We start from the raw sequence: 17,859 nt of genomic DNA on the forward strand, positions 1-17,859 counted from the left end.
GTGGAGATGTTTTAGCATTCCTAGTGGACCTGCTGTGTGTGCCAACTTTGACGTAACTCAAGGGAAATTATAAGGAACAAATCAAATAACACATTATAGAAACTATTAGCTTTCACTTTACTTAATACAGTACAGGATGTGCATTTAAAATAAGAATGACATTTTTCATTATAACTTTGGGGCAAATTGAGAAATCTGCTGTCAACACCCTTTCCAATCAGCACCTAGATGGGCCATCAAACAGGTGTGAGCTCTGTTGTATAGAAAAAAGTTCAGATATTTTAAAGATCATGTTGTTACCTTAGATACTACAATACTGCAGATAATGAGAACTCAGATCCGCATGTTCTGGATCTCAGGTTAGTGACTGAGCAAGACCCAGAGTCTGCCTGGTCTTGACTTAAGGTCACTCACCAGCCTGCAGAGATTGCGGGGCTATCATCACAGGCCAGGGATCATTTTCTTTTCACACAGCTGATAAGGTCTTGTAATGTGGATTACTAAAGCCACTGTGCCTTAAATGATGGGTGTAATGGTTCTTTGTGGATTGTCCTGTACTTTGGTGGGGACTTTGAGTTCTGCCTGTGTCGGTCTGAGGAACTTAGATTTCCATTTGGCTCTTTTTGCAGTGGGGAAACTCTCCTCCTGTGAAACAGTATTGCAAATAGGTAAGAAGAAGAAGGACCCAGAGATATTCTACCCTCAAACATATCCCAGCAGGTATTACTAGAAGACAGGATAATTTATTTGTTGATTTTCAGTCAGACTTCACTCACGGGAGACTATTACTGACCACCATTAGCATTCTGGCTGAGTAACGATGGAGTAAGGACTTCAGAAGAGCCAGTCTGTGAGAGATAAATGCACAGGAACATCCATTTCAAAATAGAATGATGCCTGTCACACACAGCCTGACAATAGTCAGTGCATTTGGAATTAAATCTTTGTGTAGAGGAGTTCCAATTTTGTGTTTCATGCATGCTGCAAAAGCAGGCACAGCTTAGCAGAAGGAAGGATAACAGGTTATAAATTACTTTCTTTGATTATCTTCTTCAAAAAATCTCCATAATCTTACATTGTTGTATTTTATTTTGTAAAAATGTAAATGTGAAAATGTAGCTATATGAGATCTGATACATGTAGGGTCAGCATTTCAGAATATACGGCCAAGGATGGAGCTGCAACTCCACCTTTTTGTTTCCAGGCCAAATGGTTTCCCTGCCATCAAATACATTTTCTGCTCAGCAGTGGGCTAACTGCAGTCTACACCAGTATTTTGGAATCTTCCTTACTCTGTGGGTTTTTTTCCTCAATAAATGTACCTGAGCACTAACCCAAAGGTATAGTAGCTATTAATTCCTAAAGAGTGCTGGTTTTTATTTATTTAATATCAAATAATTTAATAATAATTTAATATAAAAATTTATTCTCCAGGCAACGTAAATTAAGCTAAATCCACAATTGATATTTTAAGCATGTCTGTTGGTTACATCTGTATTAGCCTGTGCCAAAAGTCACACCTCTGGTGGAAGTTGTGAAAAAAACCCTCAAAGGTCTATCAACATTGTTGCAAGCGATATAAAACGAATCTCAGAAATTCCTTCATATATCAGCCAAAGATCCCAGTAAAACACACAGTTTATGAGATCGACAGGTCGTTACAACACGAAGTACACCAACTCTGTGGCCTTACCTGAACCGTGCTATAACCTGTGTTGTGGGACCATGTTCTACCAATCTCTGCCGGGGTTTGTCTTTATTTGTAGATGGGCAGCAGTTTGTAGACCTAGCACAATCTCATGCACCTGATACTTGGTTGCTCGTGCTGTAAGAGTTCAAATGGCTGTATTTTGGCTATATGTTCTTAGCAATTTAATTATATTTAAAAATCTGGTTAATAGTGTAGTAAATAACTGGTATTGCTACAAAATTGCATTCTGAAGGTAATGGGATTGAATTTCAACACCAGTTGACACTCAATTAAAATTTCCATATATCTAGTGAATTAGCCAGTTCTTGGCTGCTATATTAAGGTGGATGTCTTCCTGCTTAAGTGAACACTGAGCAAGACAGGCAAAATGCATAATAAAGCCAAATCACGACTTAATATACCCACTCAAATTTTTATTGTTTGTATCAAGTAGGAAGCTTACAGAACAAACTCAGGGATGTGGATTAAAAAAATTTAAATAATCAGTATTTAAACAAAATTCCTCTATAGTCAGAGTAAGTAAGCTTTAAAAAAATAAAAAAATAAAAAAAAAGAGAAGCCCTTAAAACTTCTTCCTGAATTACTGCCATCAGCCAGTAGATCCATGGGGCTTGTTCGGCTAAAAGCCACAACAGACTTTGTAATGCAATGATGTAATCTTGGCTTTGTGTCATTTATATTCAACCTAAAAAAACAATTTTCCTGAATAGACAGGCTGACAACAATATTGTTCGGTGTTGGTTTTTATTTGGATTGTTTCCAAATGTTTCATATGCCTCCACAGCAACACTCCATGCCCGCTTAAGTTTTTACTCTGAATTCCGAAGTTTCCCCTTCTTCCCTCGCATTTTATTTTGCTTTTAAAGTCCCAGTTATGTTTGGGAAACTAACCAGCTCGGCCACAAAATTAGGATGTATCTTGCAGAGTGCATTCATTTTACTTTTTGCATATTTTTCCCGAGGTCATGTCAAGGTTAGTTTGAATTCCATCCTACATTAAGACTTCTTTCACAGCTATTTAGCTCTGCAGCCTACTCCCCGCTGGGGTCTGCCCCTTGGGCACGTCAAAGCTTCAGACCTGACAAATCACACACAGATGAAGCTGTACAGTTTTTTAAACAGTTTCATCAGTAACGTGGATTTTGGGGGTTGGTGTGGGTTTGGTGGGTTTGGGGGTTTTTGCCTTTCCACTGTACTTGGGTTTTTTTTGTTTGGTTGTTTTGTGGTTTGTATTTTTGTTTGTGGGTTTGTTTTTTTTTTTTTTTTCCACTGGAGTTTATTCTCTGAATTGCAATATCCTGAAGACTGATTTCCGTATGGAAAATTCCCTTGCACAGGCGAGTTGTAAAATAGAAATGGCGTTGTACAATACGTGCCACTCACAGCCTCCCAAAAACTGAAAGTATTGCAGATCCTCTTAATTAGTAACAAGCTATAGCTCCTTGTCTAATAACTGTAATCATATTGTTAACATCTATTTGCACAGAAGAGCCCAAAACTATAAAGGCTGATAAATATTCAAAATTTATCGTCCATATTGCAAACCGTTAGTTATCCAGGAGGGCTGTTAGTTGTTCACAGGAATAAACTTCTGTCATCCTTGGGATTACTCAGATGAGTAAGTGTTCATCGGTGTCAAGAAATGACGCCGTGCTGAAGCAGCAATCCTTACGGGACTCGGGAAACTTGAAGTGGGTGTATATGTGTATATATATAATTAGCTTCACAACTATATGCAGGGCTTTCAACACCTACATTCATGCACAGACACACACTCCCCCCCCCCCAAATATGTTGCTGCACAAAAAACAGTTTAAAGTGTATAATGCGTCTTGCAGATGAAAATAAATATTGTAAAATTCTTAGCTGTAGACTGCTATCTGTATTTTAGCATTTTGTGAAACTAATGGTGCAACACCATTTCCCGTTTAATTGATGAAGTTAAAATGCTTGGCTGCTAATGAGTGTATTAGCAAACAATATACCCTTAACAAGCTTAAGCAGCTCAGGATTTTAAAAAGCAGCTTACTGTCCTCCTCATTTTTATAAGACAAAATGTACTGCCTTCTACAAATTGCTTGATCGACTGATGAAGTACTATAATTATAGTTGTATTGCAGTTTTGACAAAGCCACAATAACAGATTGTAGTTTAGTCCCCACTCTAGGCACGCAACTCTTTGCATTACAAAACCCAGTTTTACTGGTCTAATTCTTACCGAGAACAAAAGACACCTGGAGATGTTAACTATATACTAAAAGAAAACTTGGAATCTAGGAAATAATAATATTGAAGCATGACTTTTCTTCTCGCTGCTCGTTCATTGGGAATGGTATCTAATGAAGAGTTGTCTAAAGGCTGGCTTGTTTGGAACTAATTAAAGACAGATATCCTAAATAGAAAAAGGATCATGGGAATTACATTAGGTGTCTGGAGACTTGTTATTCTTTTGGTACTCTGAGTAGATTGTGGAAGTTGTTAGGGATTCAAGAAATAAGGCGAGCTAATAAAAAGTTCTATTTTTCTGGTTATTGGCCAACTATTGTATTTTTGTTTGCAATAAGATTTGTGCTAACAGGCTAAGGGCTTGAATAAAACATTTAAACATTTGTGCATTAACACATTATGGTGAAAAGAGAGTCTTGTGCTTTCACTCAGTGCATTTCAGCCTTCAATTAATGTGAAAGCACTACAATGCCTATGCAACTTCTCTTGCCTAGTGGTGCACCATTTATCATTGCAGTTTTACATTGACCTTGACACCCACTTCATTAGAATAAAGATTGTCTACCATTTAGGTTACATTGTTCCTCTGCACAGAGACCCCATGCAAATTTCTGTTCAGATAGAAGAGCTGTGAGCCTGTCAGAGGTCATCTGCATTAAATGATTGCAGCTATTTTCCAACTGCTTCTTTTCATTCTACTCAATTCAGGCTAGGAGGATCAATCAAGCCCTCTGCCTGGAACAGTGGGACTGCTGGGAATATAACTGTTTTTGGTAGTAGTGGATATGCCCTAAACAGTATTAAATATTTAATATAAATTCATTAAAGGGCATACAAAGTCTTCAAAAAGATATTACATTTATAGTAAAATTTAAAGGGTTGGGATCACCTTCCTTAAAAAAAAGGCAGAACAATGGGCACTGACTGCATAATTTTTTAACCTAGGCAAAATTTAGTTCATGAAGTTACTTAATATTTCTTTCAACGTGTTTATTTCTCTACCTGCTACAGAAAGGCATGTGTAGCAGAAGTGTAATCCACATTTGCTACTTTCTTAAACAAAAAAGAAAGGTGTCTGCAGGGGTTTAAGACAAAAGTGCTGAGATTTGTTTTGTTTTACAGGCATGCACCCATATGCACATGCACTCTCGCACAAATACACATTGTACTATTGTGCTTATTTGTAGGGGAAAAAAGAAAATGGAAATAAGTTATCGCTCTCCTTCCTGAGTTTTCTGAGTGATATAATTGGAATTAAATTATTAATGGGAGATACTTAAAAAAGATTGTTTTATGATCTTCTATTAGAGAATTTGCAATTCATTTTAATATTTGTAGTTTGATTTATATTAAAGATAATGCAATCTATGTCCAATTAACAATACATAGCCAATGTAATATGATTTCCAGATCATGCAAATGGAATAAACTGGAAGAGGAAAAACTGATTCTTAACCTCAGATGTAATTTGCTGTGTGAGTTCTGGCAATTTTAAATGACATTGCACTTTTTAATTTTTCCAAAGGCTCAGCAGCAAATTTATCCCAATCAAGAAAGCCTATTATTAATTTACAAGGACAATTGTAGGAGTCTTTATAATTTCCCTGTGCAATTATTTGCCATAAATTGCTAATAGTGAAATACATGAAGTTTGCAAGAAACAGCAACTGCTATTTATCTAGACGGATCTCTCAGCCCAGATCTTGAATGTTATCCAGAGGTTCTAGTGCTATTGACAGCGTAAGAAATATAACCAAGCTTCTGGATGGTTTCTAAAATGTTTCACACTGATAGTACCAAAAAGGTAGAAGCATTAAGAGCTATTGTGAAGGGCAGGCTGGCCTCTAGCAGATTCCTTCACTTGCTTGTATACAGCTGAGCTTTGGACCCTGGACTTTGGAATAAAAAGAGTCTTTGTTCATCACTGAATGGCATTAGGCATGGGCTTCCTAAGGGGCCACCATGAAGCCTAGCATGAAGAGTGCAAACATTATCCAGAAAGCAGAGTGAGAATGTGTTTGAAGAGATGATGGACAAATACTGCTATATGTGCATTGCTATATGTTTATATATATTTATATTACATATTTAGAGAATTTGCTTACAGGGTGTTCTTTACTCAATTTTATCATGCAACATATGTGGCAAATGTGTACCGACGCTGACTATGCACGCACATACAGACACTGAACACACATGTGTATATTTGTGTCTGCAGCAGTCAAAACACTCCAAAAGGCAAGTTTTTAAAATTTAGAGGTCCAATCCAGGTAAAACTAAAATTACAGGTCACTCATTTCCGATCTCAGTTATATCTATCATACAGTGCCATTCGACTGAAGAGATGCTCTTAGTGTGCGAATGATGGAATGCAGGACGTCCACAAATAGCACACCCTTATTCCAATAATGGAGAAAGTTCACTGGCTTAATTCTTCTGTACTTCGTAGCCATAGCTCCACTGTGTGTTCAGTATGTCTAGTCTCTTTTCACTATAACCAACAGAAGCACCATACAAAAGTCTTACAATGGATGTCTTAATCTCTCTGTGTGCTTTTAGAGCATTATTTTGAATTCCATCATGCAGGCTCTTTTTTTTCCTTTCCTCTTCTGAAGTTTTATTACAACAACAGAATTCCCAGGGAGCTTTAGGGGCAAGGTTTGCATAATATTGCTCTAAAGTTTTGCTAAAGGGGTGGAATCTGCACCCCAGTCCGGATCATCTTTTTGTGGTGTTTCTCTTTCTGAAAGATGCAGTGCGCAGTCTTACCAAGTTGTTAACTGTGTACAGATTTTTTTATTGTTTACCAGACAGTGCACATCTACGAACCTTTCATGATGATTTCTTTCTCTGACCTCTCAGTGACTAGGCATCTTGTTCCTTAACACTGAGGGAGGCTGAAAAATGCTTGAGTTGCTCAATGTGTGCCTTCTATACCAGTTTCAAAATGGCTTATTCTTCTGGTTTCCATGGTGACAATTAACACTGTTACAAGGCATTGTTCCAGTCTCCATTTGGGCAGAATTTTCGGGTGTGATTTTTCACACAAAAAATGTTTTATATAATTTTTTAAAGAAAACAGACAAAAAAAGGGGGAAAAAAGGAAAAAAAGAAGGAATAATTTAGTATAAAGTGTCAAAAAATGTGTCTCAATCAAGCCTGCCTGGGTTTCTTAGAATATTTTTGTCAGGGGAAGTAAGGTTTTAACTTGCTTTGTTTTGGAATTGAACTTCTCGTGGTTTAAATATTTTTGCCAAAGTTATTCACAGATAAATGTTACTGCCTTTTTTTAAATTCCACTATCTGTCCTTGGAGAAATATCAATCGAGTCAAGTGAGAAAGAATAAAAAGCCAAAATTCTTTAACTTACATAACAATGTTTTGGATTTCTTCTGAGTGGCTTCAGGAACACAAAACCAGCCATGCATGCACACATCTAATCAGGCTGTAAATATTTTGCAGGTTTCCCAGTATGTTGTTGTTTGGGGGTTTTCCCCCAGTTTTTGAATACGACAGGTGTGTGAGAAATTAAACATTACTAATTTATTTATTATTGTGGCTGTTGCGAGAAACCTGTGACTTTAACTTTCTTAATCTCGTTTTTGGCTATTTAGCAGTAATCTGTATCATAGCATCCACAGACTGTCACAATGGAGCAGTCTTTGCTCACTTAAAGCTGAGGAAAGAATGAATCTGAAGATTAAATTATCTTCTCACCACAGGATTAAGTAGTCCTACCAGACTAGGGTTGTGCAGCACTGATAGAGCCAGGAGCTAATTTTTCCATGCAACTGCTTAGAGTGTAGGTGTTTAATGGATTAAAAAATAGCATTAGCAATAGCATCTTGTGCTATCGGTTCTCAAACTGTACCTCCTGTGCATTAAGCTCTTCCCTTAACTTAAAATACACACTGCATGTTAAATATCCAGGAGTGAAAGAATACTGACTCTCAGTCACATACCAATACATCTAATAATGAACTGAATTCTTTCATCTTTTACAGTTACAGTATAATGTGTTTTCTGTCAATCAGCACTTTCATCATGCTTGTTTATACAGTAGGTTACATGGTGGCAAAGACAGAGCGCGTACATAAAATCTAGCTTATTTATTTTTTAATGTAATAACCTTTTATAACATCTGTCACACTATTTGGATTACGCTGCACTGAATTATTTTCTTTAGTCCAAAATTCAGTGAAACATCTTCTGTTTCTACGTTAGCAAGAGCATCGCAGTTATGAAACACGTGATGTATTTTATTTCTTCGTCAGTCCTGCACCATCCAGGAACATACCCAGCCCCAGTCTGGGCAGCAGCAGCAGCCAGCCTAGAAGAGGTACTGAGTATTAAGCAGCTGTGCCTGCACCAGCGTCATGCAGCTAGAGGACTCCCTCAGTCTATTAATTCACTTGACAAAAGAAAGGGAGTCGCACGAACTGGATTTCAGTGCCCAGCAAACTGGACTCTGGGTTCCCCTTGATATTACATGCACTTATAGGAATAATTATGCAAATCCTTTTCAGCTATATCATCTTGAAATAGAAATCAGATTACATACAGAAGATTGTAATCTCCTCCTGTAGCCATTCTAGCTGCAAAGGCAATGATACAGGACCGAGCAGCGTACTTGTTGAACATTTTAGTCCCGTAAAATGGTGTTGCCTCTTGGCGGATCCAGTTCTCTAGTGCCAAGCCTGGTTGATACCTACCGTTACACGTTTCTAAAACTTTAGCCGCAGTACACCGAGTATCAAAAGGCAAGTTCTTTGTAAACAATTCCTTGTTTTTTACTATGCATATTCATGTAATTTTGGATACGCAGGCACCTGATCAGTGTTCATTAATAATGAGAAATGGTTTAAATCACCTCATTTAAAACATTTGCTCTATGATCCACAAATGACTAATATTTGCTGAAGTTTACATAATACAAATGATGTGCATGTGTTGTGTAAATGAGAGATTAAAATATGAAACTAACAATATGCAAACGTATGCATGGAAATGCTGAGGACCTGTTAGCTGAAACAGTGATTTCACACCTTTATTATTTTCTTTAAGCTGCCTCCGATTGTATTTTTGCTTTGTTTTCCTACAGAGCATGTTCTTGGATCTGGCCAAGGCACCCATGTTTTAAACATTCTTTACTCTAGTTTAATTTTTTTATACTTAGCCCAGTTATTAACATTTTCAGTATGAGCTGCTATAGCAGTTTCCTTGGCTAAATATAAAGCAAAGAAAACTTAATGTTTAGGATGCAATTTGCTAATAGCTGTGCATAATTTATGTATGTCTTGTAAACACCTTTGTAAGAATGTGTGCTGAACTCTCCTCTTTCAGTAAAAGGTGCGTTTTTTACCATAGCAGTAGTTCTATTTCTATGGGTGTTTTACATATAAGAGGGAGAGGGAATTAGCTTAACTATATGTAGGGTATGTATATGAACAGACACCTGTATGTTACATTTTATTTTTTGATTTACTATACCTGCTACTAAAGCATAATTAATCACTATAGTAACTATTATATTTCATACTTAATTCAGGTTTTCAGATAATACAGGTTTTAAAGAGATGTATTTACCAATGTGTCTGTAGATTAGAATACCTTTTTTGTACAGTATATAAGTAATACACAGCTAAAATATTTAGAAAGTCATATTAAAATAATTTTGAAAGAAGCTTCTGTGTTTATCCCAGTTTTCTCTTTTTTTTTTTTTTTTTTAAGAATAAATGACAGTGCAGGAAATAAAAGGTAGCTTCATCTTCAAGAAACTATTGGACTGTATGAGCATTGTGGCTGTTCTCGTTTGTATGCCGTTTCACTCCTGTTGGTTGATGCAATAAAAATCAAGTTACTGGTATGGTGTTGTAAAGAAGTTATGTCTAATTGTTTTTCTAAGGTGAAACTCTCATGTTTTCACATGTAGTAGCATTTCAGGCCTATATATGAGACAGAATCCACGATGAGAGAGAAAGAAGAAATAAACTGTACAGGAAACATGATTAAGTTATTTCCTCGTTTGTTTGGTGTTTTTTTTCAATGGAAAACCTCAGCATTACTTGCTGAAGCAGTGTATTTGAACAAAAAGGTACCACTGACTCGAATGAGACAAAGGCAGATCAAGCTTCAGATGAGAGAGTGTTAGTGAATATAATTGTACAAGTGAATATTGTTAGTGAGTGAATATTGCTATATGTAATCTATTACTAACTGCCTGCATCAATACATCACCCAGTAGGCTACGTGCTTGGTACCTAAATCTCTTCTGATATGTCATGAGAAGGTTGCATGCTTAAAAAAAAAAAAAAATTAAAAAATGGCATAGTGAGCATGATCATAACTGGGCACATGGAATTAAACTTCAATCTTTTATAGAGAAAACTCTTCACAGTAGCTAATATTATCTATTTCTTTTCATTTTAGAGATACAATGTAGAAATGTCAATCAGGCACCCGAAAAAGATGGAACTGCTTAGTAAGGTTGAAGCTCTGAAGAAAAGTGGTGTTTTACTACCAAATGATCTCCTTGAAAAAGTGGATTCAATTAATGAAAAATGGGAACTGCTTGGGGTATTTGCATTTTTATTACTGTTTGTGGGTTATGTGTACATTTTTGTGTGTTGAAGTACGCTGTCTGTCTGATTTCTAATTTGAGGCACAAATATCTCTCTCTTTCAATTCACCACGTACATTTCAAACAAGCTACTCATGCTATTATAAAAACTCCGTAGTATTTTCCTCTTCTGTTGATTTTTTTTTTTATTCCATGCTTGTCTCCTGTCTGACTTTAATAATTTTAGTTCTTTAATACATAAAAAATGTAAGTAAAATATGCCATGTATTACGGGTATGCACCAAGTCAACTATAATGCAGTATATCTGATATACACTGACTGTCATGCTTGAGTGAATGTTAATAGAATTTATTCTGAAGGTACATGTTAGAGACATCTACTGTTTAACTATTTACTATACCCTTAAGATGAAAAGTGGGGTTGTCACTGCATATTTCAGGTCACACTGATGGCTCAAAAACAAATATGCAGATGCAGTACAAATCTGAATACCTGACGCTAAGAATACAGCCAGGATATGTTTCATGCTGCTGTATTCAGCTCACTTTTGACAAAAGCCAAAAAAGTTTCATGTAATTCATTTCACGCTATGATGGGCTGGGTCTCAGCCAAAGAGTGAGATACAAGAATCTGGCAAAAAAAGCAATATAGTGATTCTGTTACCCAGAGACCAGTGATGGCACCGTGCAGGAGACACAATTGTCCTATTGTTGTAAAACAGCTGAGAGAGAGAGAGAGGTCAAACTATATATTTTTCCATCCACTTCTCTCCTTAATTGCCTTCACTTCAAATCAAGGGTAAGATAAATTTATAAATTACTTTAAATGATTAATTATAGATGTGTGATATTAGCAATACAGTTACATTGCATAATTTTGCATGCTATTATCTTACTTTAAAAAACATTTCTAGTATATTACAAGTAAGCTATATGTGCAACCTGCCAACAGCATTTTAAATACTGACTTGTGTCATTTTAGCTTATTTGGTAATGCAATAGCCACTTTACAGAGGGTGGGGCTTTTTTAGTTCAGCACAGTTGTTTCTAATCACTTGATTCCCTAAATGTGCAAATTGTCAGAAAATGTTAAAAGTTGCCTTATGACTAGTGAGCTTATTACTTTTTAGTTTTAATCTGCAGCATCACCATAAGCATTTTAAAAATATTTGAACATTAATAAATTTACTGATAAAAATGGAACTTATTAACCTAGTCTTTCACATCTGATCATGACAACTTGTATTTTTAAAATAATCTCACTTGTAAGCCTTACATTTATGACTTTCAATGTATTTAATCAGGTTAATTCAGTGGCACTGTTTAGAACTGGTAGGGTATAAAAGCATGAGATAAGTAACTGATCGTAATTCTAAAAATCTAGAAAAACTCTTAAGACAAATTGAATCCCTCCACTTCTCGGTATGTTAAAATAAAAATATACCTCTCGATTAAGTTTTGCCATTAATTTCAGCATTTACAGAAAAATAAAATATAACTATTACAGTTTTCCTGCTAAATGCAATTTCATGAATAATAAGCAGAGTTTGATAGAGTTTTGTTTAATTTAATAAAAACCTCTGCAGAATCTAACGGCACTAGGCATACTGTTTTAATTGGCATGATTACGTTTTAATTGGCATGAAAAAAATTAAAGACAAGGATTTTAACTTCTAACAATGGTAAAATAGAGGGATATGGTTTTTAATATTACTTTCATCTAAGGTGAACAGTGTGGAATGGAAATACATTAGAATGAAATGTCAGTGGTGCGTACAGTTTAATCTGTGAAATTTTGTCCCCTGTGCTGAATATTACTCTGTCTCAATTGCATATTAAACAACCCTATCAAGGCAGGCATTGGCATCTGCTGTGCTGACACAAATTGTGAATTAAATGAAATTGATGTCCTCTGTCGTATATTTATGAAGACGGACCATTCTCTGAAGTATTCTGTTTATGAAGAATTTATGATTGCAAACTGTTCCAGAACAAAAAAGTGGCAATAAATTCTTTTTTGTGACCCTACCCTCCAAGGGCATTGATTTCACCTCCTGCTGCTACTTTTGTTACAGCATAAAAACAATAGCTATCACTGGATTCCACTGAGGGTCTTCAAATTATCAATATTTGCACCATGAAAATAGAAGGGTATTGCCAAGAAAGCATGTTTTTCAGTTATGATCTCCTAAGGACATTATTTACAGAATGCCATGGAGTAGATTAATGTCTGTTGATCTAATTTTATTTGTCTTTTAAAGCTTATTTTTGGAAGCTAACTTCATTGTTATAAATCGTATTCCAGTAACTTTCTAAAGCATGTATTTTCAACAGACGGCCGTATTAGGTCACCTAAAACTGTGTCTTCATGTTATAACAATTAACCACTGCTAATTATCAGTTTAAAAGGTTATTGGATGTGATTGTCAGTGTATATTCAATATTCTACAATCAGCAACACAGATCTAGTGCTTATAATAAGTGTCAGACTGACAGCCTCTTATAGGTCAGATAAAATACTGCTTGGCATAGAAGAAGCAGGCAACAGCGTATCTCCCTTGTGATGTTAAAGGATTGCCTTTCAAACGCTGAAAAGGAAGGTAACTTTCTGTCCCTGGCCTCTTCAGAATATTCATTATGCTCACAGCGTCCACCATCAAAATGTTATTCAGTGGTTCTTTTATTAGAGATACTACTTCGAAAAGCTGTAGTAAATTAGTTTCATTAGCGATCAGAGGTAAATGTTTATTCTGGCCCATTATTTTTAAAGTGGATGCTTAACATGGAGAACTTCAATCCGAATTTAGTTGCCTAAATAATTGACCTGATGTTCAGGAACATTGAGGCTTTGCAATTTCTAGCTTATTGGCATCTGAGGAGTTCATCCACTTTTAAAAGCAAACCGACTTTATTTTATGACCTTGCTGCTCTTGTATACAACCTCAGGGCTACAAGTCTGGAAACTATGACCTGGCAGATTCATATCTCGAAAAATATTTCAGTATCTCAGTGTTTCCCCAAAACTATAGATGATACCTTGGATAAGAGTTTGGTGAATTCAGTGCTTGTCGTATTTTCTGTTGGTGCTGTGAAACCAATAAGTCTCATGTCATAAGCATCTAAAGCAATGGACAAACTCTGTAGAGTAACTACTTTAAAAAGTTATGTACCATTTTGTCTCCTCTGTCCATAGTTGCTCTTAATAAACATTGATTTATCATGCTTCCAGCAAAGTCAATGACCCAGAGAGAACAGCATAAGTGAGAAACAAGGATACAAAAAATGAAATTGACTGAAACAAGGAAATAAAGAATGAAATTGATTGATATTAGTAGTAATTACTAAAAAAACCCACATCTCTAGTCATCTAAGAGATGCTTCTTGTTGCACATTAACCTGTATATGTTTTGATACATAAGATTAATCTATGTTTTCTTTATTTGATGTATTAGAAAACCCTAGGAGAGAAGATCCAAGACACAATGGTAGGGCACAGTGGGTTAGGTCCACGTGACCTGCTCTCGCCTGAAAGCGGCAGCCTGGTAAGGCAGCTGGAGGTCAGGATCAAAGAGCTGAAAGGGTGGCTGAGAGATACAGAGCTTTTCATCTTCAATTCCTGTCTGAGACAAGAAAATGAAGGAACAATGAATGCTGAGAAACAACTGCAATATTTTAAGGTAATAAAAAAACAATCATAGTTTTCATAGAGAGACTATAGCAGGATAAAATATTTCTCTTATACATAACATAATGCAATGCATGTACATATGTAATCATATATTCATATTTTCGCCTTCATTTATGTACTATGTGTTCATTTATGTTGATTTTATTGAATCTTTACAATAATATTTATTCCTTAGACTTTTTTTGCAAAAGAGAGCTTTAGAGGGCTAATCACACTGCGATTGGAAAAGCAATAGGATTATTTCATTCTACTTCACGATAAAGCTGAGTTTTGCCACGAAAAGCTTCACTCTGAATTTCACTCCCTACAGCAGTTAAATTAATTAATGTCTTGCATGACCATCAGTTTAATAGCCTATTTGTCTGCACATTTGAGCCAAGAATAGCCTATTTGAGGTCACACTTAGAGAGAGATAAATATAGCATACATGAGAAAACATTCAAGTTTGAGGTGAATAAGTATGTGGAAAAAGACATATGCTATGAGATTTGCATTAATCTAGGCCACATCTTAAGCCTAAAACTGAAGATTTATGGAAAGGAGGGAAAAGAACTGTAGTCATAATGCTAAATTCAGATGGATAAGCTCCTTCAACTGAAGGCCAGCATTCAACTTTGCAACTGACTTAATGGAGGTTGTATGTTTTGTTCCATTCCCCAAAAGTAGTAGGACCGTTTAGGAAAGAGGACTATTAAGTTAGGAAACAAAACTGGTAGAACCATGTGATTTTCTTCTGTTCATAGCTATCACTTCTAACTAAACCCTCACCTGAGTCATCATTACCAGTCACTTTACTCTGCAAGTGATCTTTGACCAAAGGATAAGAAAGGAATCACGAGCAATTGTTGAGCTTTAGAGGTAAAGAGGTTTTTCTCTTCCACCAGTACATCAGGGTGTCTAGGGCAGCGATACTCTTAAGGTGATGGGCAATTTATTAAATACTTACGTCAAAGGGCTTGTTGCAAACACTTCTAACCAAATATTTTTTCTATACAAACGTTCAAGGAAACAACAGCAGAAAAATGACGGTCTTCCCAATTAGTCATTCCTTAACTCTTCCTTTTCCGAACATGAGGATTAGTGAGAAGGTTGTGTCAATGTAGATAAAGTTGGTGAGGATTTTTTCACGTTCCTGAGCACATCCATTCGAATGCAATTTTAAGTTTTCTTAGAACATCCACATTGTTTGGTTTTTTGAATGATTTGTGGATGATTTGTGGTCTTCTGCTAATGGGGAAAAAATCATGGCGATTCTGTTTGTTCCATCAGCAAGCTTCAAAGTGTTTGTGAAAGACTGTTGTGAAAGACTGTTGATAGATTTGCAGAATTGCACAGCAATAGATACATGTTTCCCATAGGAAATGCTGAATATATCTTATTTCCGTAACTATGGTTTGAAAATCTAATGTCAGACAAACTTGTTTTTAAAGATATGATGTTTATATATATATATATATATATATATATATGAACAGAAATACCATAGCAATGTTACTTACGTATTTGGAATATGCATAAATCTCTCAAATGAAACCTTTTAATATCTATATGACATGATGTCATGCCAAGAGCTCTAGAGATATTAAATAGGATAGTACCCACCATGATGTAATCAGAGTATTTCATTACTCAGTTGATTATGTATTAATTACATAAATAATACATTAATTATTTTCAAAATAATAGCCATTAGAGTATAAAAAATAATTACCTATCAAATATGGTGAGAGCACATCACTTTGTCATATATATTAAAGCATCTTTGTCTCATTAAATCTGAAATTCACTATAAGTAAGTTTTCTATTCTTTACTGATCTCCTGGGGAAGTATATAAAAGAGAAAATTGATATAATTAACAATACTGCAATGTATAATACATATATTTGAGAAAGAACATTTAGAACATTTTCAAAAACATTAGCTATGCCACTAGTAGAAAACCTGCTGGGGTTTAGTTTGACTTACTTTCCACTTAACTTAAGAGTTTAACCTTATTATTGCTTTCACTGTGGTAAGTGACTCATTGTTTCTTAATGGAAATTTATTGTGCTGCACCATCCCGATTAAACACATAGCCACACAGAGAAACATTTTTAATAAAATAAACTCAACAATACTGTTGATTTTCCTTCCACAGTGTTATGTTTTAAATTACACTTATGCCTTAGGAAAAGCAGTTATTTAATTTTTCAGGTGTTTTCCTTTCATTCTGCAATTGGAGGATGAATTTAATGTAGAGTTCACATGCAGCTGGGTCCCAAGATGAGAACAAGGTGGTGGGGGGAGTGGTTGTTAAATTCACTAGTAGGAAATTATTTTGACTTCTTTGTTTTCTTTTATAAAAAATCATGCCATATTAATGTTAGTGTTCTTTTTATTAAAGAATGTACTACTGCATTACTTTTCTTTTGGAATGTTGCTGTGCAATAATAATACTTAGCATTTCTATAGTACTATCCAGCCAAGGGCCTGTTCATGCTGCACAAACATTAATGAACTTTCAAGAGAGGTATTATTATCCCATTTTTAGAAACAAAGGAAATAAAATGGAAGAAGATTAAGTGACTTTTCCAGGTTTTCACAGAAAGTCAATGGCTGTGTCAGGGTAGAACCCAGCTACGGTGACCTTAATCTTTGGCGCTAACCACAAAGCAGCCCTTTCTTCCTTCCTCTAGGTTGCTTCTCATTATATTCTATTTTTGAATATTATGAAAAAAGTGTGCTTCTCCGCGTTAACTACTGTTTCTTGTTTATAGTCAAAATTCAAATCCTGTTGAATATGTTTGGCAGGTTTTTTCCATTATTATTAGAATATTTAGATGATAGAATTACTGATATACAATTAGTTAAGATCATTACCCAGCTTATGCGAGGTCCTGTACTTGGCTTTGTGGAAACTATGTGGTATACTTTGATCAGCCCAGCGACCTCTGTGCAACACAATGTGCAGTCAGTCTGCAAAGCCATTTTGTTACTCATCTCACCAGCTTTCAGTTCTCATGGCTGCCTCAAACATTTTCATATTTAGTTATGAATTAAGTGTTCAAGACGAGGTTGGATGAGGCTTTGGGCAACCTGGTGTAGTGGAGGGTTTCCAAGCCCATGGCAGGGGGTTGGAACTAGATGATCTTTGAGGTCCCTTCCAACACTAACCATTCTATGATTCTATGATTCTATGAAGGAGAGGCACAAACTTTGCTTCAGTCTGCAGTGACACTTGCTGGCCATTTCACAGCAGCATTAGGTCAGCTTCCAAGTGTAGCCTAACCTGGGCTCCTGTCGAGAAGGGGGTAAGAGTGAACACAAGTTGCACAGCTGTAAGGAGGGAAGTGCAGGTGTCTTACTCCTGGTTTGTTTTCTTCTGTTGCAACATGGAAAAACCCACAACTCTAGACTAAGAAAATTGAGAAATTGACTAAAAATTCATGAGATCTTCACAACAACGAACATACATTTATCTTATTTATTCATCCTTTTTATATCTGTTCTGCCTTTTGAGTCCCTCGAGTTCATCTTTTCTAGCTTTTCGCTGAAACGATGAGGGCCAGAACCAGAAACATACTTTTAAATGAAACGCAAGATTCTCAGGTAAACACAGAATTCTAGCAGCTGAAAGATGTAATATCATGAGACTAATAATTGACACAACTGAT

The 17,859-nt window shown here is 35.8% G+C and overlaps 1 protein-coding gene across 2 annotated transcripts in view; it reads left to right on the top strand.

Moving 5' to 3' along the window:
- AKAP6 (A-kinase anchoring protein 6) overlaps positions 1-17,859 on the top strand; it is a 230,108-nt gene that overhangs the window by 171,648 nt on the left and 40,601 nt on the right. For both annotated transcript variants that reach the window (XM_086613686.1, XM_086613687.1), the window contains exons 9-10: positions 10,367-10,513; positions 13,970-14,194. In XM_086613686.1, the coding sequence (XP_086469812.1) occupies positions 10,367-10,513; positions 13,970-14,194 (372 nt within the window). The remainder of the gene's footprint in view (positions 1-10,366; positions 10,514-13,969; positions 14,195-17,859) is intronic.

This window comes from Tauraco erythrolophus, chromosome 6 (genome assembly GCF_009769465.1).
Source record: "Tauraco erythrolophus isolate bTauEry1 chromosome 6, bTauEry1.pri, whole genome shotgun sequence".
NCBI lineage: Eukaryota > Metazoa > Chordata > Aves > Musophagiformes > Musophagidae > Tauraco > Tauraco erythrolophus.